Source organism: Equus quagga, chromosome 14 (genome assembly GCF_021613505.1).
Source record: "Equus quagga isolate Etosha38 chromosome 14, UCLA_HA_Equagga_1.0, whole genome shotgun sequence".
Taxonomy (NCBI): Eukaryota; Metazoa; Chordata; class Mammalia; order Perissodactyla; family Equidae; genus Equus; species Equus quagga.
Window position 1 is genome coordinate 22,893,552 of NC_060280.1, and position 24,641 is coordinate 22,918,192.

Sequence of the window (24,641 nt, forward strand, 5' to 3'; positions counted from 1 at the left end):
GGGCGTGACACATACAGTCCTCAGAGGCGTGGGAGAGGCCCAGGGCTGGCGGCTGCAGAGGCCTCTCTAGTTATCCCTTTGCCGCGCTCACATAGTTTCTCTGCCCACTCGATGCACACAACAAAAATTTCCGTGGCTTGCTCTTTGCACTGGGGAGAGTACGTTCCAGAATGAGACACACCAGGGAACTGGGGCGGAGGAGGGGCACTCAAACTCAGAGCCAAGAGAGTTTGCGGGGTGGGTTAGGGCGAACTCTGGGCCAACCTGCCTTCCCGCCGGGCCCCGGGGCGGGGCAGCAGCAGGAGGAGCGCTTCTAAAGGACCCCGCCGCCGACATCCCGCGCCACCCCCCCCCCCCCCCCGCCCTCCCTCTGGCCGCCCGAGAAGGCCAGCTCCGCCTGCCTGAGTCACGGCTGGAGCTGGGGAGGAGCCGGGGAAAGGCGGCCCCAGCACAGAGCACAGCCAGCGGCCGCGGGGAGAGAAGACTGGGCGATCGGGGATCATGGGGGAGAGCGCGCTGGAGCCGGGGCCTGTGCCCGGAGCGCCAGCGGGGGGCCCGGTGCACGCCGTGACAGTGGTGACCCTGCTGGAGAAGCTGGCCACCATGCTGGAGGCGCTGCAGGAGCGGCAGGGGGGGCTGGCTCGCAGGCAGGGCGGCCTGGCGGGCTCCGTGCGCCGCATCCAGAGCGGCCTGGGCGCGCTGAGTCGCAGCCACGACACCACGAGCAACACGCTGGCGCAGCTGCTGGCCAAGGCGGAGCGCGTGGGCTCGCACGCCGACGCCGCCCAGGAGCGCGCCGTGCACCGCGCCGCCCAGGTGCAGCGGCTGGAGGCAAACCACGGGCTGCTGGTGGCGCGCGGGAAGCTCCACGTCCTGCTCTTCAAGGTCAGTGACCTCAGGCGGCCCCCAGTCCGGGGCCTTTTCCCGCCTCAGCCACCATCGAGGGCTCCCCTCTCCCATACGCCTACCACACCCACATTCCTGACGCTACCCTCCTCCCACAGCCTGGAACTGACTTCCAGAGAGCCGCACCCACTTCCCACAACCCTACCGCATCCTTCCCTCACACGCCTGAACCCAGCCTGGCCAATCAAAGCCCGTCCAGCTCTAGGTCAGGCCACGTCCACAGAATTGGTTCCAAGTCCCAGCCCATCCCCGAATGGAAATAACGGTGGTGGACGTGCATCCTCCAGTTCTTGCCCCTGCGGCCGCCATCCTGTCTCACTCCCCTAGCTGGGGCCCACCTACTGTACAAACTTCTGCAGTTCACCCCCAGCTCTCCCTCCCTCACTCCACCCTCGTCTCCCACTTTCCTGAGCCTGCCTTTTCTCTCCCCCTGGGGCTGCGGAAGCTAAGGGTGGGGCGGGTTCCCCTGTAATTGAGGAATGAGGCTCAGGCTGGTGCTGGGTAGGGGGCCGCCCGGGTCAGCACTGTGTCCATCACATGCAGGAGGAGGCTGAAATCCCAGCCAGCGCCTTCCAGAAGGCTCCGGAGCCCTTAGGCCCAGCCGACCAGTCCGAGCCCGGCCTAGAGCAGCCGGCGGTGGAAGTTGAGGAGAGCTCCGACGAGGAGCCGGTGGAGTCCAGGGCACGGCGGCTGCGGCGCACCGGGTTGCAGAAGGTACAGAGCCTGCGAAGGGCTCTTTCGGGCCGCAAAGGTCCTGCAGCACCAACTCCCACGCCTGTCAAGCCACCTCGCCTTGGGCCTGGCCGGAGTGCTGAGGGTCGGTCCGAAGCCCAGCCTGCGCTGGAGTCCAGGCAGGAGCCAGAACCTCCTCAGGACACCGAGGAAGATCCCGGGAGACCTGGGGCTGCCGAAGCAGCTGTGCTCCAATTAGAGAGTGCAGCCTGATGGCTGGTGCTGCCCGCCTCCCCCGTGCCTAAGCCTAGTCCCAAAATAAATCTTTCTCTCAGAATGCAGCATTCACGCCCAAATAAGGAGTGAATCCTGCATCCACAGCCCAGCTCTGGGCCGTTCCTTCCCGGGGGGCCCCTTCAGCCTAGTACCCTGTGTCCTCTAAAAGAGGAGCAGTCACTCACACCTGCTTGCACTCACCATCAATAAAAGGAATGTCACCTAATCCAGACTCCATGTGAAGAGGTTGGGGGAGAAGGCTGTGCAAGGAATAAGACAGATGTTGGAACCTGAAATGTGGCTTCAATTTCAAGCAGACCATTGTCTGATTTCTCGAGTTTCCTCTGAATCCTGGGCTGTACTCCAATGGGACATAGAAATATCCTGCCGAGCGCTTGCTCTTTAAGCACTTTCCTCATGAGGAAGCATCCGTACAGTCTCTTGCTGTAGGTGCTCAGCCTGTCGCTTGCTGTAGGTGCAGTTTTCCTCTTAGTCTCTTCTTCCTGCACCACTTCGTAAAAGTTGGATTTTCCAGAATTCTGTCCCCAGCCCTCTTCTCATTCTGGGTACTCCTCCATTAGCATTCACTCCCAGGCCTCCCCTACCAGTCACATACCCCCCACACAACTGTCTTGAGCTGCAGTTGAAAAGTACTTCAAACTCAAGGTGTCCAAAAGAAGCCATCTATCTGCTACTTTTAATTAAGTTAAATTTCAATTCAATGGCTGTTTATTGAGCACTTTCTCTGTATCATTCAAAATTGCTCCCCATCTGGTGTTTTCTTGACCAACAAATGGCACTATCATCCACATAGAAACCTGGGAGTCCTCGTTGGCTCCTCCCTCTCTGCCACTCCCATACCACATGCAAACAGTTATCCTGGTGCTTTGCCCTCAGCAGTCTGTCCACCTCTCTTTCTTTTTTTAAAAAAGATTTTATTTTTCCTTTTTCTCCCCAAACGCCCCCGTACATAGTTGTATATTTTTAGTTGTGGGTCCTTCTAGTTGTGGCATGTGGGATGCCGCCTCAGCATGGCTTGATGAGCAGTGCCATGTCTGCGCCCAGGATCTGAACCAGCAAAACCCTGGGCCACCGAAGCGAGCACACGAACTTAACCACTTGGCCCCGGGACCGGCCCCCACTTTTCTTAATAGCATGGCCACTGCTCTATTTCAGGCCTTATCTTTCACCTGATTATGATTTGAACCGTCAATCTGATCACATGGCCCTCCTGATCCAGACCCTTCAATGGCCAATGGCTCTCCATCACCTTCAGAATAAAGTCCAAGCTCTTAAATGCTACCTTCAGGGCTCTTCGTGATCTGGTCCGTGCCCATTTTTGTAGCCTCACCTCTTGCCACTTCCCCTCGTTCTACTATTGAATCACACTGAGCTATGTGCTCTCATTCTTGTCTCTACTGTCCTGCAAAACTCAGCAAGGTACCCCTGTTTCCAGACCAGATGTTTCTCTTCGTTGCTCCCAAAGCACCACCTGCACACCTCAGTGCTGGCTGCATTAATCATGATTGTTTGCAGTCACTCTCCCATCTCCCACTCCACTAGACTGTGGCTGCTTTGCAGTCGGGACAGTTTTATTCATTTCTGTATTTCCCATACCAAACACTATGACTGGTACACGGTAGGCCCTCATGAAGCAAGAGCATCACAGAAGTGAGAAGTGCGAGGGGATTGGCTAGGGATGGGAACATGATCATCTACCCGTTCATTTAGTCATTGTCATATAAAAACTTTTTTGAGTGCCTACTGTGTTCCAGGCCCTATGCTAGGTCTTGTGAACACCAAGATGACAATCCCTTCTGAGGTTTCAGAGTTTAGGGAGATGCAAACATGTAATGAATGATGTAAATGTAAGGATGGTTATACAGAGGTTATTTCGAGATGAAAGAGGGAAGGGACACAACCTAACCTGAAGGAGGAAACATGGGGTATGTTTAAGGAAGTGTTCTTAGAAAAGGCACATAATGGGAAGGAAAACAGGAATGGTGAGGAACAGCAGAGCTCAGTGGTTAATTGTTTGGGGTCCCAGTTTCTTCATCTATAAAATGGGTTAACGATTGCCCCTATCGGGCTCTTGTGAAGATTATATGACATAAGTGCCTGGCACAGTGCCTGGAAAATAATTTCAGGTGTATAATTCATTCGTCCACTCATTCAACAAATATTTACTGAACTCTGAGTGTCTGCCAGGCACTATTTTAAGAGCTGGAGATGCAGTGGCACACAAGAGAGACAAGATCCCTGCCTTCATGGAGTTAAATTCTCATAAGGGGAGAGAGGCAATAAATAAGTAAATTTAGAAGCCAGATAAAAACAAGCAAACATATGAACTAGAAGGGCAGGTTATGGGCCCTGAAGAAGAGAAAACAGAAATGACACAGATAGTGACTGAGGAGGCGGGGAGGAGAACTTTAGGTGAAGACGGGGATTTAAAATGGGACTAGAGCTCAACGGTGATTTTTTAAAACAATTTTCATGGATTCAGTTAGAAGAGTCCAAGCCCCCACCTGCCATGATTGGTGGGAAGTCTAGTGTCAGTCACTACAGGACTGCTAGCATCTTTTCTTTAGATTGTACGCTTCACACTGGCAGGTTTACCCATCTCCCCGTCTCAGACTGAATGTCTCTGCTGCTATTGCTCCCTATCACCACAGGATGCCGCTGTTGGGGTACCAGTGTCCTGGTTGATGCCTCATCTAACAACCCCCAGGCGTGCCTATCCAGCTTTAGCGTTCCGAACTAGGGGTCCTTCCAGGGAGGGCGGCTCTGCAGGAGCTCCATTTCCTCTGCAGAAATTCAAGGCTCCTCCTGCAGGCTTCCAGGCCATAGTGCGCACACCGTATCAGCTTCCCAGCAGCCGTTCCTTTGAAGGTTCTGCCATCACGGAGGGCTGGTCTGAGCAGGCTTGGTTCTCTATCCCCAAGGAAAAATAAATTCTTGTTCTTTTTCCAAATTCTTGGAAATCCACCCAAATTCCCCCTTTGAACGCATGCACAAAATTAAGAGCCCAAATGCACATTTCTCACATAAAATGTCTTGATAGCTCATTGGGAAGCACATGAAGGTTGAGAGCCTGATCCCTAGGAACCTACAGGTTTAGCTAACTTGGGGGTGGGAGGGGTTGTTACTTTTTATTCCTTCCTGATGCTTCTACAGCAGCAAATAATAAAAATCGAGTTAAAAGTAACTTAATTTCTTAACAGTTCTCTTTGTTACGTTACATTTTCCATTATCACTGCTATTGTTATTAATACATATTATTATAAACTAAAGGGAGTGGAGATACACAGGGTACCAGCTTGTCATCCAGCATATGTGGCATTGAGGTGTCTGCTTTAAGTAGGGAGGAGGCAAACTGGTAGATTACCCAAATTCAGAGTTTGGTTCTCAATTCTTCAGACCAGAAGCGCAAATTTATTATGCTTTCCAGCATGATTAGGCTGAGACGTATTGATTGGCAATAACCATACTCAGAAAACCCTGATTAACTTGAGTGCTGGATGCATTAATTTCCCTGAGAAGTCTAACTGCTAAGGGAGCTAGAATAATCTAGCTGGCTAGTCAGAACATTTTCCGTCCTGCAACAGAATCTACATGGGAAGCCAAAATGAGATCTTAAATTGTAATAAAATAAAGTAGTGGAAACAGGATGAAGAAAATGGGCAGGATTATCCAAGCTGTATGTCTGTTTTCCACTGTAATATTCCTCCTACATGGGTAAGAAAATCTACATTCCTGGTAGGAAATTTCTTCCCCTGGTTAAGGACTGGAGGCCATTTTGACTTTCCTTTATTGAGAGTTGAATCATGTAACAGCATTGGAGGGAATTCAAAAGCCATCGAATCCACCTGCATTTGCAACACTTAAATGTCCTCTACCATCTCGCCTATACTTGAAAAAGTCCAGGGGCCGCCTGGTGGTGTAGTGGTTGCGTTCACATGTTCTGCTTCGGCAGTCCAGGGTTTACAGGTTCAGATCCTGGGCGCGGACATAGTACCACTGGTCAAGCCACACTGTGGCGGCGTCCCACATAAAATGGAGGAAGATGGCATAGATGTTAGCCCAGCAACAATCTTCCTCAAGCAAAAAAAAAGGACCACAAATGTTAGCTCAGGGCCAATCTTCCTCAAAAAAAAAAAAAGAAAGAAAGAAAGAAAGAAAAGAAAAGAAGAGAAAAAGTCCAGGGACAAGGAACTCACTACCTCTCAGGCAACTCTATTTTTGGACAACTTTGACTGACAGGAAACTCTTCTTTATACTGAGATCAAAACCTGTCTCTATGGTTCCCAGTATGTGGTAGTTGGTCTCCCTTTAGCAACATCTGTACAATAAAATTCTTTTATTTCTGATGTGTGTGTCCTCGGAGTCTAACTCCAGCCGGGCACACTGGACTGACCCATCTGGGACTTCTACCACAGTTTCTTCCTCAGGGCAAACATTGCTGGTTTATTCAGCCATTCCTTGTGATATGTCCCTTCAAACATTGGCCGTTCTTGTGTGAATAGTTTTAGTTTACCCAAATCTGTCTTAAATAGGGAGGAGTCAAGGTGCATGGAAACAGGATGGCTTTCACAGTCAAAGACATCAGAGCTTCATTGCTGGTGAGTGACACTTCACTTTTTCCAGCTCTGTTGTGAAGATTAAATAAGATTTTTCATTTACTCATTCATTCATTTGATATTTGTTGTCCTACGTGATGGTGATGGGTGGTGTATTATACAGACAGGGATGCTGCCCTTATGGACCTTACATTAAACTGGCAACTGTAATAAAGTTTTAAATAAGTGCTATGATGAGAGAAATATAAGCTGTTATAAGAACACACAAATGGGGCCTCTAACCCAGCAGGAGGGTTAATAATTTCAGAGGAGTTCTCCCGAGGAGATAAAAAATATGATAAAAAAATACACTCATCTGAGTATCCCATTGATGCGCTAAATCCAAACACATCCAAAACAGCACTCATCCTTCTCAGGAGTCAAGACTGTCCTCTGTTATTCACCTTAGAGAGTGTTACAACCAGGACCTGACCCTTCACCCCACGCCCCACGAATCCCTACATCTAAGGAGTCAAGTCCTGCAGATTCTTTATTAATATCTCCCATGAATTTTTCTCTCATAAATAACTCTAATAAATTCAGGGCCACTATGAAGACTTGAGAAGAAACCCCAGACACTGGAAGGCAGAGTGGAGAAAGAGAGAGAAGTTGTGTATCGCCCTTTTCTCCTGGGCAAAATGGAGCTAATCGTACCACCCGCCTTGTGGCTTTTTTGTGAGTTAAATGAGTGGTTAAATGTAAATGCTCAGAATTGTGCCAGGCACACGAGAGCTTAACATTCACTGTTGTTTTGCTATGATCACTTGATCTCTAAATTCAGTCAGGCAGGAAACCTGTTCTCACCACAGACATTTTCATTTATGTGAGCTAATAAATATGCTCTTTGCTTAATCCCCCCCAAAAAATCTCAATTTTTTAAAAAATATACTTTATCTCTCCTGCAGCTGAAAGATTCCTAGTAGATATAGCCCCACTGGCATTGGAACCGACATGGAAGGCAAGGGCTGCCTCTTACTTATCTTTGCACCCCCAGCACCTAGCATGGTGCCTGGCACAGAGTAGGCATTCACTGAATATTGGGAGGATGAAGGAATTTATTCCAGTGAGGTGCTAGGGTCACAAGGATGAGCAAGAACCTGCCCCGAAGGAGCTGGCTCCCAGCCGAGCCTTGTTTGTTCTCTGGAGCCCTGTGCTTCCTCTCGGGCTGACTGAGGTATGGTAGAAACAGTGCCTGGGGCCTATGATCCTTTCTGGGCCCAGGACAATATTTTAATTTTTTTAAATCAGAACTAAAAAATGAACTTTTAGGTAAAAGAAATGTTTTTAATATATAATAGTAATATGTTTGTGTTTATACCAACAGAGTGGTGAAATATAAATTTTGTTTATGGGGGAAGGAGACCTTGAGGGTAAGTGCCCAGGGACCCTGGCCGTCGTAATGCAGCCCTCCTTCCTCTGTCTCCCCTTGTCGTCTTCCTCTGGGGACTTTGCATGATTTTATTTTTTCCTTATCACATTCATCCTCACATATTTGGTCCCTTAATTTGATTCCAATTTTCTCTTTGGTCTGATATATTATTTCTTTGTTCTCTGGCTATTACTTAGAATTAGCCACAAATATATTTTATTAAAAATGCACTGGGCCCACTTTATGTCCTTCCCTGATCCACTTAGCCCTACCCACCCTGTCCTCAGGCCCTTGGCCACTTGCTCTGTTTCCTGGCTCAGGAGGCAAAGCCCTGAGAGTTGGTACATTTGTCTCATCTCCTAACACTACCTGCTGCCCTGGCCATCTGGGTGCAAGGGCCAGGCTTTGGCTTGAGCTCCATGGCACCATTGTGCCAGCCACTGTAGGAGGGACTTGTAGCAGCTCTAGCACTCAGGTCTAAGCAAGCAGCTGCCCAAAGGGACTGTTTCGAGATGAAGTGGTTCCATATGGCCCATCAATCAATGTTTTCTTAAGAAGCTTAGCCAGCTCTCTTATTGCACCATCTTATGTTTGTTTTCCTTCTTTGCCTCACTTTCTTCCTTCCTCTTTTTTTTTGGCTCAATGCTGTCTTTCCCCTCTCTCTTGCTTCCCCGAGATTGCACTCTCCAAAAATGGGTCACAAATAGCTTACATTTATTAGGACCCTCTCTATGCCAAGTGCTGTCCTAAGCTTTTACATTGGATTCTCATGTCAGCTCTTATGAGGTAGGGATCACTATTTCAATTTTTTAGTTGAAGAAAATCAGGCCTAATTATACATTGCACTTGATTGTTAGATAATCCCCAATTTAAGGACCCCTAAACCTTTAAATATTTGTAATGGATAGCCTATAAACTAATGAAGGACCCAACAAACCACAGCACATCGGTCCTCACGTTTTCTTTCTCTATGCTCTATTCAACTACTAAGTCTTTAAAATTCATGGTGAAGGATTAGGTCACAATATTCATCTTCTTTGTAGCAACATTTCTTTTTCCATGAATATTTTTCATCTGCCATTTATTTTTCTAGTTCCTTTCCTCTTTTTTTTCTTAGGATAACTTTATGTTCTGTACGATTTTTTAAACTGTTGCTTATCATTGAAAGAGGTGGTTACTTCTGGACTCTATTTGGAGAAGGTCCTCCTAGAAGAATCACACTAGTTTTAAGGAAGCTCCTGCCAGCAGCCCATGGACTCTATTCTCATTGTCACCAAATAATTTTGTTGCTTCTGCCCTTCAGGCTGTGCCCGTTCACCTAGAAGTGTGTTCTGCCAGCTCTGTGCATGTGTCTTCGAGATTTGCAGTCTGATCATCCTTGCTGTCATCCTCACTGCTATGGGCAGCACTTCCTGTTCGTGGTTTGGGCTTTCAGATGTTTCCTAGTTTCATCAAAGATGGGCAAAGTTTGCATCCATGTTGCTCTTTCCTACTTTAAGATTTTTTCCACGGTGATAAGATGATAAGAAAAATACACAGGTAGAGTAAATATGGGGCATAGGGCAATAAATGTGTATCATTTCCTTCCTTCCCTACCATTTAAGAAACTTAAAACTGATTTTATAGAATATAGATCCAAACAGGGTGTTAGAATCATCTGAACATAACACAAATCTCTCTGAAGATTAAAGGAAAATCTAACTTCATCCATGAGAACACTGCGGAACATGAAGCCAGGGCACCTGGTTTCTCATACATCATTCCCATGAAGTTAATAGAGAATAGTAATAAGACAAAAAAAAAGTATAAATATGTGATGTCACTAATGTTAACTTAGCAAATGTAGAACCATATGAATTGTGCAATTCCATTAAAAAATGTATATGAATATAAAGCATATAATATATATGCTGTAGAAAGCTATTTGCTTTTTGATAGTGGGATGGGGAAATATCCACTTATATATTTTATTTTATTTTATTTTACATTATTTATTTATTTTTTTTTGAGGAAGATTAGCCCTGAGCTAACTACTGCCAATCCTCCTCTTTTTTGCTGAGGAAGCCTGTCCCTGAGCTAACATCGTGCCCATCTTCTTCTGCTTTATACGTGGGACGCCTACCATAGCATGGCGCGCCAAGCAGTGCCATGTCTGCACCCGGGATCCGAACCGGCGAACCCCGGGCCGCCAAGTTGTGGAACATGGGAACTTAACCGCTGTGCCACCGGGCCGGCCCCTATATCTTATTTATATACTTCTCCAGTTATTTGCGCTTATGAATATGTATTAATTTTGTTAATAAAAAAGGGAAAATTCTGCCTAACTCAGAAGCCCTTAGACTGTAAGTAAGATAATTCTCTATTTCTTTTAAACATGTATAAATACCTCACATAACCATTTTCAAAACAAAATTGTATATTTCTTAACCAAACTGTGTATCTCTCTCACAGCAGAAGTATAAACAGAAATCTTGAATTAAGAATTTTGTAATTTTTTCTTTATATAAATTTTGCCTTTTATTTTTTCCTTTTTCTCTTGTGGCTATACAAATATGCATAGCTCAGGAAGATTTTATTGTAAAGAGTGAAGCAATCAGCATAGGAGACGATACCACAAAGAAAAATACAACATCTACAATAATGAAATTTCATGTAGTTACCAAAAATGATTTAAAATAATTTTAATGATATGAAAAAATTCTCAAAATATAGTGGTTAAAATATCGGGAAACAAAATCATTTACACAGTAGAATCCCAGGTATGGTTTAAAATTAAAATATGTGTAAGACGGAAAAGATGAGACCAAAGTGTTAACAGTAATGAAAGGACAGATCACATATTTTCTTCTTTAGACTTTTTTCTTAGTTTCCAAATCAAGTTATTTTTGCAATGAGTATGTATAACTTTTATAAACAAGAGAGAGTAAATATAAAAAAATATTAAACCACAATAAAATATAGGTCCAAGGAAATAGAAGCTGTCGGAAATGAGAATGAAATTTATGTGTGTGAAGTAGAGGTAGGAAGGTTGAGGCAATTCTACGCTGACATGTGGAGAATTCAGAGAAAAGTTGAAGAGACTCAATTTAGTAAGAGTGCCTCATTTGATTTATCGAGAATGGTGTCTTGAGACAGTATATTTATTTTTGCAGCATCCAAGTCAGGTACTTTCAGATTGTGCTGAGAAGCTAAAAAACTGCGGAAGATAGATAATCTTTGGTTAAAGCCCAAGTCTGTGTAGGCAGTCATTCGTCCCTTGACAGAGCATTAATAATAGAGTACTCCTACATTCCAGCTGAGCGGGCTCATCTCAATCACATCAGCACAGAGAGGAAAATTAAACTGCAGGCATCTGAGTTACTCATAGGCTAAGGCTAAATAAAGAGGTGATGGCGGGAGGTGGGTGGTGATGGCATGGATCCTGAGCACTGCCTTTCAGGGCATAAATACTTATGCTGCACAGTCTCTACAAACCAGGGTTGTAACTGTGAACAGACAGAATCAAAAGACAGGAGTCTTCACCGGGGGAAAAATAAGCCACACCCTGTATAATCAACAACCTCTTGTATACTCAGTATACTGTATTTATAAAGCAGCATCTCAAAAAGTAAGTTTGCCATCTTCCACCTCATTTCCTTTTTGCCCCTCTTACTTCTGTTAACCCTACCTTCATTGTCCCAATTCTCAATGCTCAAACACTTTGTCTCCTTCTTCCCAATCATCTCCAGTATACAGTTAGTCAACAAATCTTGAAGAGAAGCTAGATATGCAACGTTTCACAAATCTAGTCCCTCATTTCTGTTTCATTGCCACTATCCTGGTTTAGAATCTCATTGCCTCTCATATGGGCTCCTGAAATCATCTCTTAAATGTCCCTACTCAAATCTATTTGATTTACCCAGTTGGTCCAAATGCTACTCTTGATTTTCTCAAACACTTGTGACTTTCTCTTCCTCTTAGCCAAAGTAGCATTTTTGTATGATATTTGTTATATTCTGTATAACAGTGTAATTATATAATGTATAATGTAGTTGTTCCGTTCCCCACTACACTGTAAACTTCTTGAGGGCAGGGATATGTTGAATTTATCTTTCGGTCCTTCACAATGCTACGTGTATACTTAGAAGTTATAAAAATGCTTGTTTCACGTAATGGTGGGTTCTCTTATGTAATTATTAACTTAGCTTCCCTCTCCTCTTACCCCAGTACCAATTAGCTCCTTCCAAAAGCATGTCTTAGGTAAGAGAAATGGGACTGATGCTTCCTCTCTGAACCATAAAAATTACCTCCTGAGCACCTGTTCCCCCACATATCACCAATCAGTGATGGAAAGACATTAATCTGCAGTCCATCCAAAATGGACTAAGGTTATCATCCTTTTTTCATAACTGCCTGTTTGCTGGTAGGTGTTTACGCTTCCATCTATGTTGGGTATTGATGCCCGTGAAGTGTTTTCTATGAGACAAAGTAGATGCAGCTCCTGCACTTTGACAGACACAAGTTCTTATCTGCACATAACTCTGGATGACTGCTGTTATCCTGTCACCACCATGCGAGATGCTCTGCTTACTTTTCTGGAAGCTCTTTGCTCTGCCACTAGGAATCTCTTCTCCTCAACCTCTTTTCCCCTCTACCTTTGCCAGTGCCCCAGTATTCTGCTGTAGAGTTGGACGTCCCCCCCCCGCCCTTGCTCTCACCATGCCCCTGGAAACCCAGGAATTTCAAGCATTCTTCTTTCAAAAGGAAGGTCCTGTGTTACGGGATTTCTCTTCTGTCCTACCAAAAACTCGGTGCAATCTTTCCCTCAAGTGAGGGGTTGAGATCTTAGTCTTTTCCCCAGGTCAGTGGGTTGGGAGACTTAACAGAATATCTCAAACAGACTCATGGTTCTTTGACTTTCAAGCATATTACCCAGCCAGACTGTTACATATACTAAACCTTATGATAGTGGGGTGGGGGTTGGGGGTGGTCCTCTAAGCCTTTGCTATTAGACACTAATACAGCCCCAGATTTCCAGGGTATACAAGCAAATGAGCATAGGATATTAAATTATGACCATTCCCTCTTTTTTTTCCCTCCCTGGAGGACAGACATAGTAAGATTCACATTTTTCCCTACTAGTTTTCAGTTTATACTAATGAGAGGGACTTGAACAGGAGAAATGGAGTTCTGATCTAGATTAAATAAAAACCAACTTCAGGCTTATTCTTATTATTTTTTTTGAGGAAGATTAGCCCTGAGCTAACTACTGCCAATCCTCCTCTTTTTTGCTGAGGAAGACAGGCCCTGAGCTAACATCCGTGCCCATCTTCCTCTACTTTATATGGGACACCTACCACAGCATGGCGTGCCAAACGGTGCCATGTCCGCACCCAGGATCCAAACCAGCAAACCCAGGGCTGCCAAGAAGCGGAACGTGCGAACTTAACAGCTGCGCCACCAGGCCAGCCCCATGGCTTATTTGAAGATGGCAGCAAACTAAAATTGTAAGGAGAATAGAAATACCTGAAAACAGAAGAAAACCTTCCAAAACAAGACAAGAAATCTCAATACCTGCAGACAAAAGTAAAAAATATAATAACAAAGAGCTTAATACCATCAACAAAGAGCGAAGCTACAAAAGCCAAACCCTAGAGGAAATCTCTGCAATGTGGTGGATGCTTAGTGGATGGATTTTTCAGTGCCCCTTAAAGGAGCAGCCACGTAGATCCAGCAGAGTTATGTTCTAATTTACTGACCCCTGTCCCTTGGTCACAGCTGACTGGCAAGGACTAAGCATCCTATCTAAGCTAGCTCAATCATAGTCTTTAATCTAGACCAGTGGTTCTCAAGCAGAAGTAATTTTGCCCCCCATGGGACATTTGGCAATGTCTGGAGATAATTCTGAGTGTCACTACTGGCATCTAGTAGGTAAAGTTCAAGGATGCTGCTAAACATCTCCCAGTGCATAGGACAGCTCCCACAACAAAGACTTAGCTTCTCCAAAATGTCAGTGGTGCAGAGTTGGCTAAACCTCACAATTGATTGACCCCTGGTGTGAGCCTTACCTAGACTGTTCCTTACTCAGATATCTACAATTAATAACTGGGTCTCAGGCCAGCCCCCAGGTGTAGTGGTTGGATTCAGCATGCTCTGGTTCCACAGTCTGAGTTTGCTGGGTTGGATCCCAGGCGTAGATCTATACCACTCATCGGCCATGCTGTGGCAGTGCCCCACATATAAAGTGGAGGGAGATTGGCACAGATGTTAGCTGAGGGCTAATCTTCCTCAAGAAAAAAAAGAGGAAGATTTCCAACAGATGTTAGCTCAGGGCTAATCTTCCTCAGCAAAAACAAAAAAAAAAAAAAAAGAAAAAAGAATTGGGTGAAAAATATTCTTCTGGCATATGATGGAGGAGCTCTAAGTTTTACTTATTCTTGAGTCAGAGAGAAGACATTGGCTAGGATTCATAAAAACACTAGAATGAGACAAGTTTTAATTCAGATAAGTTGTTTGATAGAGAAAGAGTTGGATTTATTTTTTTCTTAGCTGGTAATAAACTTACCTTACGTCTCTTTCTCCACAGCACTCAATACAAGAGACTGTGTTGAAACATTAGTTGAGCAGTTTTTACTGGTGGTCAAAATGAACCTTTACTCAATCTGCCATCCAGCAATACAAAACCAGCTATTTCAGTTGTGAAGACTCTATAAGCTACGCCTCTGCCTATGGTGTATGATGGAAAAAGATGCAAAGTTAATTTCGGGGAACTCTTTTGTCCCACCAATGATATTGCAAAAAAACCAAAAAATCCCAAACAAACCCAGGTATGCATAGAAATAATCTCATAGGGATTGGGGGATATTTTGTTCTTTTTCTTTTCAGAAATACTCGTACCTGTTACTGGGGCTTCTATCTATGCCTTTGTTATAATGCGACAGGGTTCTGGGATATGCCAACAGAAAGACACCAATGAACAAACGATACCAGAGCTACCAGCAAAGCAAAAGAAAAGTGAACAAAAATACGTAAGATTATTTGAAAGAAGTGATTTTTAGGGCAAGATACATAAGAGCAAGAGTCCTTTTGTGCACATATGTTTGTGCATTTTTCAGAGGTATTTTAAAAATTATTTTTTATTTTATTTATTTATTTTTTTAAAGATTAGCACCTGAGCTAAGAACTATTGCCAATCTTTTCTTTTTTAATTGCTTTTTCTCCCCAAATCCCCGCAGTACATAGTTGTATATTTTAGTTGTGGGTCCTTCTAGCTGTGAACTGTGGAACGCCGCCTCAGTGTGGCCTGATGAGCGGTGCCGTGTCTGCCCCCAGGATCTGACCCGGTAAAACTCTGGGCCTCTGAATCGCAGCACGCCAAATTAACCACTTGGCCACGGGGCGGGCCCCTAAAGCATTATTTTTAAATATTATTGCTAATTGTGATTTAGGTGAGATTACACAGACAATGGAAAGAGACATTGTGTGGATCCAGAGAAGATACATGTCATCATCACAGCAGGAAGTTAAACGGGGCCTCTGATGTAGAAAAGGGCGTTAAGGCCAGTGTCTGCTAACTGGGTTTGTCAGTAAGGAACAAGGAGGATTTTAAGACAGAGCCTGATGGCCCCTTGAGAGTCACGCCTCTCACAACCATAGTCTTGTGTCAAGGCCACCTGTGCAGCCTGTCATGGCAGTCAAGTCACAGTCCATTGTGCACAGTTTGTTAGATTGTCCAGCTCAGCCAGGATCCATTGGAGGGAACAGAGAGGGACTCTGAGACAGTGAAGTACTGAAATGGTTAGAGGAAGCTCGGTGGTACCTGGGGCCCCGAAGAATGATGTCTGGGGGTAGATATATTTCTGGAAATTGTCGAGCACTGGAAAAGGCTTATGGATCATCCTGGGCTACTGAATATTTCCACTAATTTTGTTTCTGTTTAATATTCCAGAAGATGGCCAAGAGGGGTATCCAGAGATTCCTGAATAAAACCCTGAAGTAAATGAGTCCTGAATATTACATTCAGCTCTGGCAAGTTGGAGAGGGGTCATTGTTCTTGTGGTGGGGATAGCAGTAGAGCTGGGTGTAGGAACTTATCCACAGCACATTTAAAACATGTCAGGATGGGGCTGGCTGGGTGGCGCAGTGGTTAAGTGCACATGTTCCTCTTAGGCAGCCGGAGTTTGCCGGTTTGAATTCTGGGTGCAGACATGGCACCACTTGCCAAGCCATGCTGTGGTAGGTGTCCCACATATAAAGTAGAGGAAGATGGGCACGGATGTTAGCTCAGGGCCAGTCTTCTGCAGCAAAAAGAGGAGGATTGGCAGTAGTTAGCTCAGGGCTAATCTTCCTCAAAAAAAAAACTCAACAAAAACATGTCAGAGTAATTCGAAGCTGGTTGCAGATGTGTTCTCAAAGTTAACAGGGATGGCTAGAAAGAATGGGGGTGAACAGAAGACAAATAAAATACTTTTCTGGTCAGGTAATGAACCCAAACACATCCTGTGGACTTTAATTGTCCAGGGTTGGCGGGTAAGGAGTAGCTAACATGTGACCTAGGGTGGGAAGCTGGGCATATAGGACAAAACCTTAAACAGCCACTTTATGGATTCTTTAATCTTCCCTGAAGCTGCCAGAAGCCAAGGTCTTTCTGGTGAATAAGGGGGTACGGTTCACATCTTTTACCATGGCTCCGAGTCAGTGTTATGTGGGTTCTGAGCCAACTCTCAACAAGATGGCCCTGAACAGATGAGAATAAATATAAGACATTGACCCCTTTCAGTATGCCATGCTGCTGTCCATCCTTATGGCTCTATGTAAGCTTTAATTTTCATCAAAAAGACAGCTGCCTCTATCACCTCCCTTATTGTTGCTCCTCTTCATGCAAAGATTGTACTCATTGGCCCACAGCTGAGGGGTTATCTAACATGCCATGCCTCCCGAGGAGGGAGGGTCTTGTCAGGCACCGCTTCCTGCATGGCTTTGTCATGATCGACGGAACCAGGGTTGCCATAGAGCTCAACAGTTGTTCTCCACCACCCCGCTATGGCTGTGAGAGATCACAACCCTGTGAAACAAATCATCTTAGGGAAACAATACAATGTAACTTTGGTCAGATCTCACCAAGTAGGCAGCCTCGAGTTTCCAGAATATTGTTCATTTGGATGGCACAGTTACAAAAAAGAACGAAAATGACCAAGAAGGGATATCTTGTTATTCAGGTCTTTTTCTTTTGGGTATGCCATTCACACCATTGCCTCTGGAACCCCTGGGAAGCTCTTTTGTTGGAGGGTGGTCATAAACATGTCATGAACCTACACTTTGTTTCACAGTCCGGGGAGAGGGTGCACTACCATTATGTCTTCACAAGTCTGTATCCTCTTGTGAGCAAGACCAAGCGCTACTGTGTCGGGTACTGAAAATCGATTGACAACGTTGGTGATTTTAAGCAATACTATCTTGGACTGTGGAAAGTCTAAGTGTACCCCCAACCCTGGGGCTGTTTAGCCTTGTCCTGCTTTCTAGAGTGCACAGCCAGCTGATGTTCAGCTGCTGCTTGTGTAGAGAAGAAGGAACAGTCTTTAACAGGCGCTTGGGGCCCAGTGAAACAGGGTGATCAACTCATCATGGTCTGCACAAGACTGTCCCTGTTTAAATCAGCCACTAAATGTTGGTTTAGTTCCAAGTAGATGTTAAAAGATAATATTCAAAAGTGGGTAAAATCATGACTCTCAAACAGATATAAGAATAAACACTTGTTGAAGATTTTACTTTAACTCATTCATGAGGAAACTAGTGAAGTGTTATGCCAGGTCAAAGGCAATTCCCAAGAACAGACACAGTTCTAGGTCAGGAATATTGAAATGAATGGCAAATAGAGCCAAAACTGGTTTTCTGGTTGTTTCTCCCCTGAACAGAATTTGGTTCCATGTCTATGGACAAGATTGATTTAGCACTGCTGTCAGTCATCTACAATTTACAGAACCAGAATCAGACAATCAGGCACGCTTAGAATGACAACACGTAATCTTCTATTTAAGCATAAATTTTTCCCTACCTTTTCCCCACTTTTGACCAAAAAGACTCAAAGATTCTTAATCACAAAATGAGTCTGGTCTCATTAGATTTGGCCTGATTATTTGCATAGGTACAGCAAGAATGTTAATTTACCATATAGGACTTCTTTAAGGTTACTCTGCTGGAAGTTTCCGAAAGAATCTCAGGTTGGACTTCTAAAAGCCTCTATTACTTGCTGTCTTGCGGCTAGGAAGTCAAGTCCAAGAAACTCTATCCACCAGATTTCATCTGCAGTACCTCTACATTTTGGGTAACTTCCTCTCTTCTCAAAGTCCTCAAAGCATCTCTAGGCCTCTGGTCTGCAGTGGAAGTAACTTTCCTTACCAGCTCTAAGACTGGACCCAGTAAGCCAAGTACCTGGAGGGCTTTGTCAACACTGTCTCCATAAAGTCAACCTTCATTCCCTAAAAGCGGTCAGCCGCCAGCAACACCTTCCCCAGGTCTGCAGGGAACCTCCTCCTTCGCCACCGCCATTATATTCAGCTGGAGGGACCTGGCAATGAGGTCACTGCTGGCATGAGCAGCCTGTCCTCTGCAAAGCAGCTGCTTGGCGGCTGCAGACACCAAAGACCATGGACTTGGAGCAGCCGGGACTCATTGGATGCAATCCCCTTCCCGTCCTTCCAGAGCGCCCCTCCATCTGCCCCTGATTGTCTAAAACCTTTTCCAAAAGAGGACAAAAGGAGCTCAGATCAGTTGTTCATAGTGTTCCCGGCTGGAAATTATTTGGTAAAGTCCGTCCCAGAGAGAATCTTCAGAAAACTTCCAAAAGCCATTCAGTAGAAATATGATGCATGAACAGAGAGGACCCATGAACCACTGTTTCAGTCTTCAAGACATAAGAATTTTGAATTTGAGCCACTTCCTACCACCGTTCTGATTCTTGAGTATGGGCCATCAAATGATTGCTGATTGCTTTTGCGTCCTGTTTAGGAAAACTTTGCCTACGCCAGGGAAATCTTCCTGTCAAATCTGTGGAAGTAGCTTTACCTCGCTGACAAGAACATCAGACCTTTAAGCTGAGTCTCAAAATTGAAAAATTAAAGCAGTGCACTAAAAAAAAAATTTAAGTAAGAAGGCAATATTGCAGATGCAGTGGTAATTTGGACCAGTGAAATACTGCCCAATTGGGAAGTAATGCACAGTAGGAGAAAGGTTGGAGAATTCAGGCGCGGGGATTGCCCCCTAGTGTTCATGGTAAAGTCTGGAGTCTAGCTGTAGGAAGTGAAGTAAATATCACTCCTGAACTCTATGAAACATTCCTCCCCAGAGGAAACGAATGTTGGAAAAGCTTTGGTGAAACAACTTGTCTCTGAATATATTCTGTATGACACAGAATGTGTATCTGTTGATGATCCAGATGCTGGTCTGGAAGTAAGCTGGACATATCCTATGCCTTTCCCTCTCTCTGCATATTTCAGAAGGATGGCCAATATCATGATGCTTTACACAGTATCTTAGGAGCATATTCATGTTACAGACCTGATGTTGGTTACGTCCCACGGATGTCCTTCATTGTGTCAGTGCTCTCAATTTGGAAGAGGCAGATGCTTCTTCATGGCATTTGGAAATCTCATGAAGCCATGCCAGTTGACTTTTTTCTGTGTGGATTGCAGCAAGATGTTGAAACATTTTGGAATATTTGAAGTATTCTTTGAAGACACTCTCTTCAAACTGTTTCTTCACATCAAGTCTTATGATCTTACACCAGATGTATACTTGATAGGCTGGATCTTCACACAGAATCATAAATCACTATTCTGCTTGATCTGGCCTGTCCAGTCTGGGATGTATTTTGCAGAGATGAGGACGAATTTGTATTTAGAACTGGGCTAGGAATCCTTCAATGATATGAAGAAATTTTCCTACAGATAGGCTTTGTTCACATAGCACAGCTTCTCAGTAAATTGGCAGAGGATATCATGCCAGAAAAGCTGTTTAGCTTATTGTAGCCACTCAGATGCAGAAGAGAACCAATAAATGGACTTAGGTCTTTGTGTCTGTAATGAAGGCTATTAAAGAAGGAGACGAGACTAATAGTACCACTTTGAACAGCTAATCATAATTAACAAAGTAATTGAAATATAAATGAATGTTTTTAATATCAGTTTTGTTTCCTATGTAAGCAGCATGGAGGAAAGTTGGAGAAATCCAAATGAATTAAGAGATGGAAAACAGTTTATCTTGAATTTTGTGTCTGAAGTAAAGGAAATGAGTAGCTTATTGCCAGTATTATTAAAAATAAAAAGTATTTTGTAGGGAGAGCCATTTTACAGAGGAAAAAGTGCAAATGGCTAGTTCATACTCCATAATTTGGGGTGAACAGTTGAATGCAATGAGATTTTAACATAGTTTTGGAGAAAAAAAAGCAGTGGCTGGTCATACCCAATTAAATAAGTATCACTCTCAAATAAGACATTCCAGACAATGCCTTGGTTGCATAACCAATTTTTCCAATCATATCTAGTAAAAGGGAGGGTAGATTCTTACTGAACCTATGCAAATAACTACATAGCCATTTAAAACTAAGAATACTTAATACAAATTTCTGAATTTGGAGTGGTGGTCAGGCAGGGAGAATAAGATAATATATAAAAATGTTCCATTTCAGTTTACAAAATCAGAATCTACTAAATTGTTATGGGTCATAGATAACTTAATAAGAAAGAGAAGGGGCTTCCTTACATATCCAGAAAACAGAACATTAAAACAACATCAACAATATTCCAAACAAATAGCTACAATCATCTCTCCTTGGTTCATCCGGTCCTACGTAATCAACTCTTGCTCTGCTGGATCTTGGGTTAGCAGTGTCACAAACCCATCTGCTTTTTGACTAAAAACAGTTCTGGAAATCCTGACTCAGCCCACTGGTATGGTCTTAAAGTTGTTTATGCGATGACATCAGAAGCCTGTACCCAAGATCTATTCTTTGAAGCGTCAATAGTCTGAAGTACCCGGTACAGTCCTTTTCCATGGGCTCTGAGACCAAGCTTCTGGGTGAATGCGCGAACTTTGCCCCGAAGCTGATTGCAGAGCCTTCAGTGGTGCAGCCAAGTGGTACCAAAGCTTTATGTAGACGCCAGAGAATTCAAACAACTTCGTAATTACTGAAGAGAGTTCATAGCAATAATGAAACAATGGACAAGGAAATTTGTTTTTTTCTGTGTCATGCAAAACAAAGCTAACCCAAGAAAATAAATAAACAAAGCTTCAGACAAAATGTCTATACATATAATGATTAAAGTTATTTTCAAAGATGATATTGACTATTACATCAGATTTATAAAAATGGATGAACATACATGTTACAGAGGAATAATTCTTGAGATATGCAAAATTCAAGTCATAATATATATGTAACATGCTAAGAGTATGCAAAGAATGTATCAAGAATATCAAGGAAAGAGATTCGGAGTAGGGCCTAAACATCTGTATTTTAATAAAACTCTACAGATAAGCCTGATGTTTACCCCCAAATGAAAACCACTGGCCTAGAAGTCGCTAGATTCACATTAAAGAAGATTCTAGCTGAGGAAACATTTTCAGTAGCAACTAAAACTATGACTGGAACACTATATTGTTGTTGCCCCACATCAGGCAAAGCAGCATCAGGATGTTGATCAATAGAAACACTGACAAATCTCCCGGGGCTTCCCATGAAGCACTCAAGTTCTTAAATATTTACATTAATAACATTTTACCTATACAGATTTATCCTAGGGAAGGCTGAGCACCTTTTCTGGTTTGACAACTCATTTCATGAAACTCAATAGCAACATAACAAATAAAACCTGATTATTTCTAACACCCCTCTTTTATAAGGTAAAAAAACCCAAATCTTTCAGTTCTTTGGAGGAACGTCGGGTAATCTAAAAGATAGTTTTAGGGAGGCAAAAATCAAAAGTTGTCAGGAGATTTGAACCCTTAAGATAGCATCATGGGTGCCTAAAAAACAACTCTTGGCTCCATTGGAAAGTGACAATAAAACATCTAAAAATAAGCAGAGAATGTAACACAATTGTAAAGAACCTTAGTTATTTCCTAAGTGAGGAACGTTTGCTTGCTTTTTAAAACTAAGAACTTAATAAATTTAACATAAAGCATAGAAAATTAGTCTGATCAGACAGAATCTTTTGCTATCTAGGCAGATTACACACAAAAAAAGAACTTTCCATCTTGTAGATGAAGGCAGTAAACAATAAACCAAGGAACAAGACCATCAAAATTGAACAAACTTTGCTAACATTTTAACATCTCATAGCTTTCCAGACTTAGGTATCATAAACCAATGCAAATAAAATTTTATTTACAGACAGGAGATAGAATGGTGGCTGTCCAGGGTTGGGGGGAGGGGCGAATGGGGAGTTATTGTTTAACAGGTGCGAAGGTTCAGTTTGGGAAGATAAAAAATTTCTGGGGATGGATGGTGGTGATGGTTGCATAATAATGTGAACATACTTAATGCTACTGAACTGCACACTTCAAAATGGTTCAAATGGTAAATTATTTTCAAGTTTTGTCCTTGCTTGTGGTCTTTTATATTCTGGAACAAACTGCCAAATTATTTTAGGACCCATCTCAGGGCATCTGCAATGTCAGAACTAATTTCATAATATTGTCAAGATGTTATGAGTATGCAATGCACTCATTGTTGCTATCTTCAAAGTATTCAATAAATAAGAATTAGAAACATTTCTCAATTCAATTTCCAATATGGTAAATGTTGATAGTTAAACACCCCCCCCCCCCGCCTCCAGTGCGCGCGCGTGTGCGCGCGCGCGCACACACACACACACACACACACACACACAAATACTCTATTATAAGGTCCTCAAGATATTTGAAGAGTGCAAAGGGGGCTTTGGAGACAAAACAAAGAAAATACACAAAACCTTGAGCAGCATTACTTTAGGACAAAACTACTCTTTTTTCTTGAAAAACACAAGCATGTACACAAGTTGTATTTCTCTATTGCTCATCAATACAGTTTCAACTTAACATAAATTAAGTTTTAACCAAAGTAAATTCTATTTCACAGAGAAAACTGGAGTGGGGTGGAGGTTGAGGGGCAGTGAGGAAATGGATAACTGTGAACTCTATGTCTCATATCAGCTTTTCAGCTTTTTAACAGACCAGCAGGGCTCAAATACATAAAACATAACTTTCCATAGCCACACACATCCCTTATAGTACAACTTACCAAAGTGGCAAAAATGAACACATTCATTAACAGACCCAAAGATATAGCTTTTTTGTAGCATGTAAATACACAAAGCAAAAGCATATGAACTTAAAATTATGCTCAGTGATCAACGTTCAGTATTCTGTTTTAAGAATGATCGTGTCATCCAAAGATTATCCATTAATTAACTCAACTTTAGTATCAGTCCAAGGTTTTAAGTTACCTAAAGCTCTTGGAAATTACTTTCAAGCTGACATACTACAAAACAAAATTGCTGTTGAAATAAAAAAGGTAAAAAGTTTTTCTGAATAATCATTCAATTAAACACAAATTTGCGTTTTTCATAATCTTAAACATTATGAGTAATGTTAACTTATTTCATCAGTAAACATGCGTAAGTTTAGAAAAAACATATCCAAGGAGAATATTGTTAGGAATTATACTTAACACTAATAAATCAGAGAAAATACAGGTTTTTTTTGTTTTTGTTTTTGGTGAGGAAGATTGTCCCGGCGAGCTAACATCTGTTGCCAATCTTCCTCTCTTTGCTTGAGGAAGATTGTTGATGAGCTAACATTCATGTCACTCTTCCTCTGTGTTGTATGTGGGATGCTGCTACAGCGTGGCTTGACGAGCCATGCTAGGTCTGTGCCTGGGATCCGAACCTGTGATCCTGAGGCAGCCAAAGCAGAGTGCATGAACTCAACCACTATGCCTGGCCCCTACAGCTGTTTTTATTAAATCCCAAATATTAAACTAGTCTCGCTTTCCAAAGGTCTACTTAAAATGTTATTGAATTGGTTTCTGTAAGAATATTTTTTAATGTAGCACATTAAAAATATTAGAAACTTAATTTCACTACCTTCTGGGAATTTTAAGAATACACAATTTATATAAGCACTAATTTATCTCTATCAGCCAATCAGAAAAGAACTCCTTTAACATGAGACTTTGTAATCAAATTTATTAAACACCCTCTGGAGGTAGGAAAATATTACACACTCACACAATGAGAGATAAGGCCTTTCTAAACTACAGACACATAGACATTCAGAGATAGATGAAGAGAGCTTCAATTCTGTAATTTCAGTCATGAATCAAGAGTAAATACAGAAACTCCAAATCTCATCAGTCCTGGTATCAAAGAGCTATTCTCTTAATTGATTTGGGCTCAAAATAGACAAATATATAAATACATATTAAAGATTTTGTTTAACTCACTAATGAGGAAACTGACGAGGTGTTATAACCAGTCCAAAGGAGAATCCAAAGAACAGACACATTTATAGATTAGGAATATTGAAAAATGCATGTGCAAATGGAGTCAAATTATTTTTTTGGGGGGGGAGGGCTGGTGTTTGGCATTAACTCTGAGTTGTAAAATAGCTCCAATAGAATCAGAATCAGATAATGGGAAAGGCATACTATAGATAACGCATAATGTTATTGAAGCTCAAATTTTTCCCTACATGAGGTTACCATTAAGGTTGAAATGCTGATGCCACTCCTTATGCAAGCAAGATATGGTCCTACCAGACCTCCCTATAATTCAGTCACTCCCAGG

At 42.9% G+C, this 24,641-nt stretch overlaps 1 protein-coding gene and 1 pseudogene across 1 annotated transcript; both read left to right on the forward strand.

The window, feature by feature from the left end:
* The first annotated feature begins 452 nt into the window (after positions 1-452).
* On the forward strand, positions 453-3,156 carry CAVIN3 (caveolae associated protein 3). Its single transcript, XM_046637721.1, has 2 exons — positions 453-885; positions 1,450-3,156. Exons 1-2 carry the CDS (start codon positions 502-504, stop codon positions 1,849-1,851), a joined length of 786 nt encoding a protein of 261 aa, XP_046493677.1. The 5' UTR covers positions 453-501; the 3' UTR covers positions 1,852-3,156.
* Positions 3,157-16,860: 13,704 nt separating this feature from the next.
* Positions 16,861-19,951, forward strand: LOC124252245 (TBC1 domain family member 12-like; annotated as a pseudogene).
* The last annotated feature ends 4,690 nt before the right edge of the window (positions 19,952-24,641 follow it).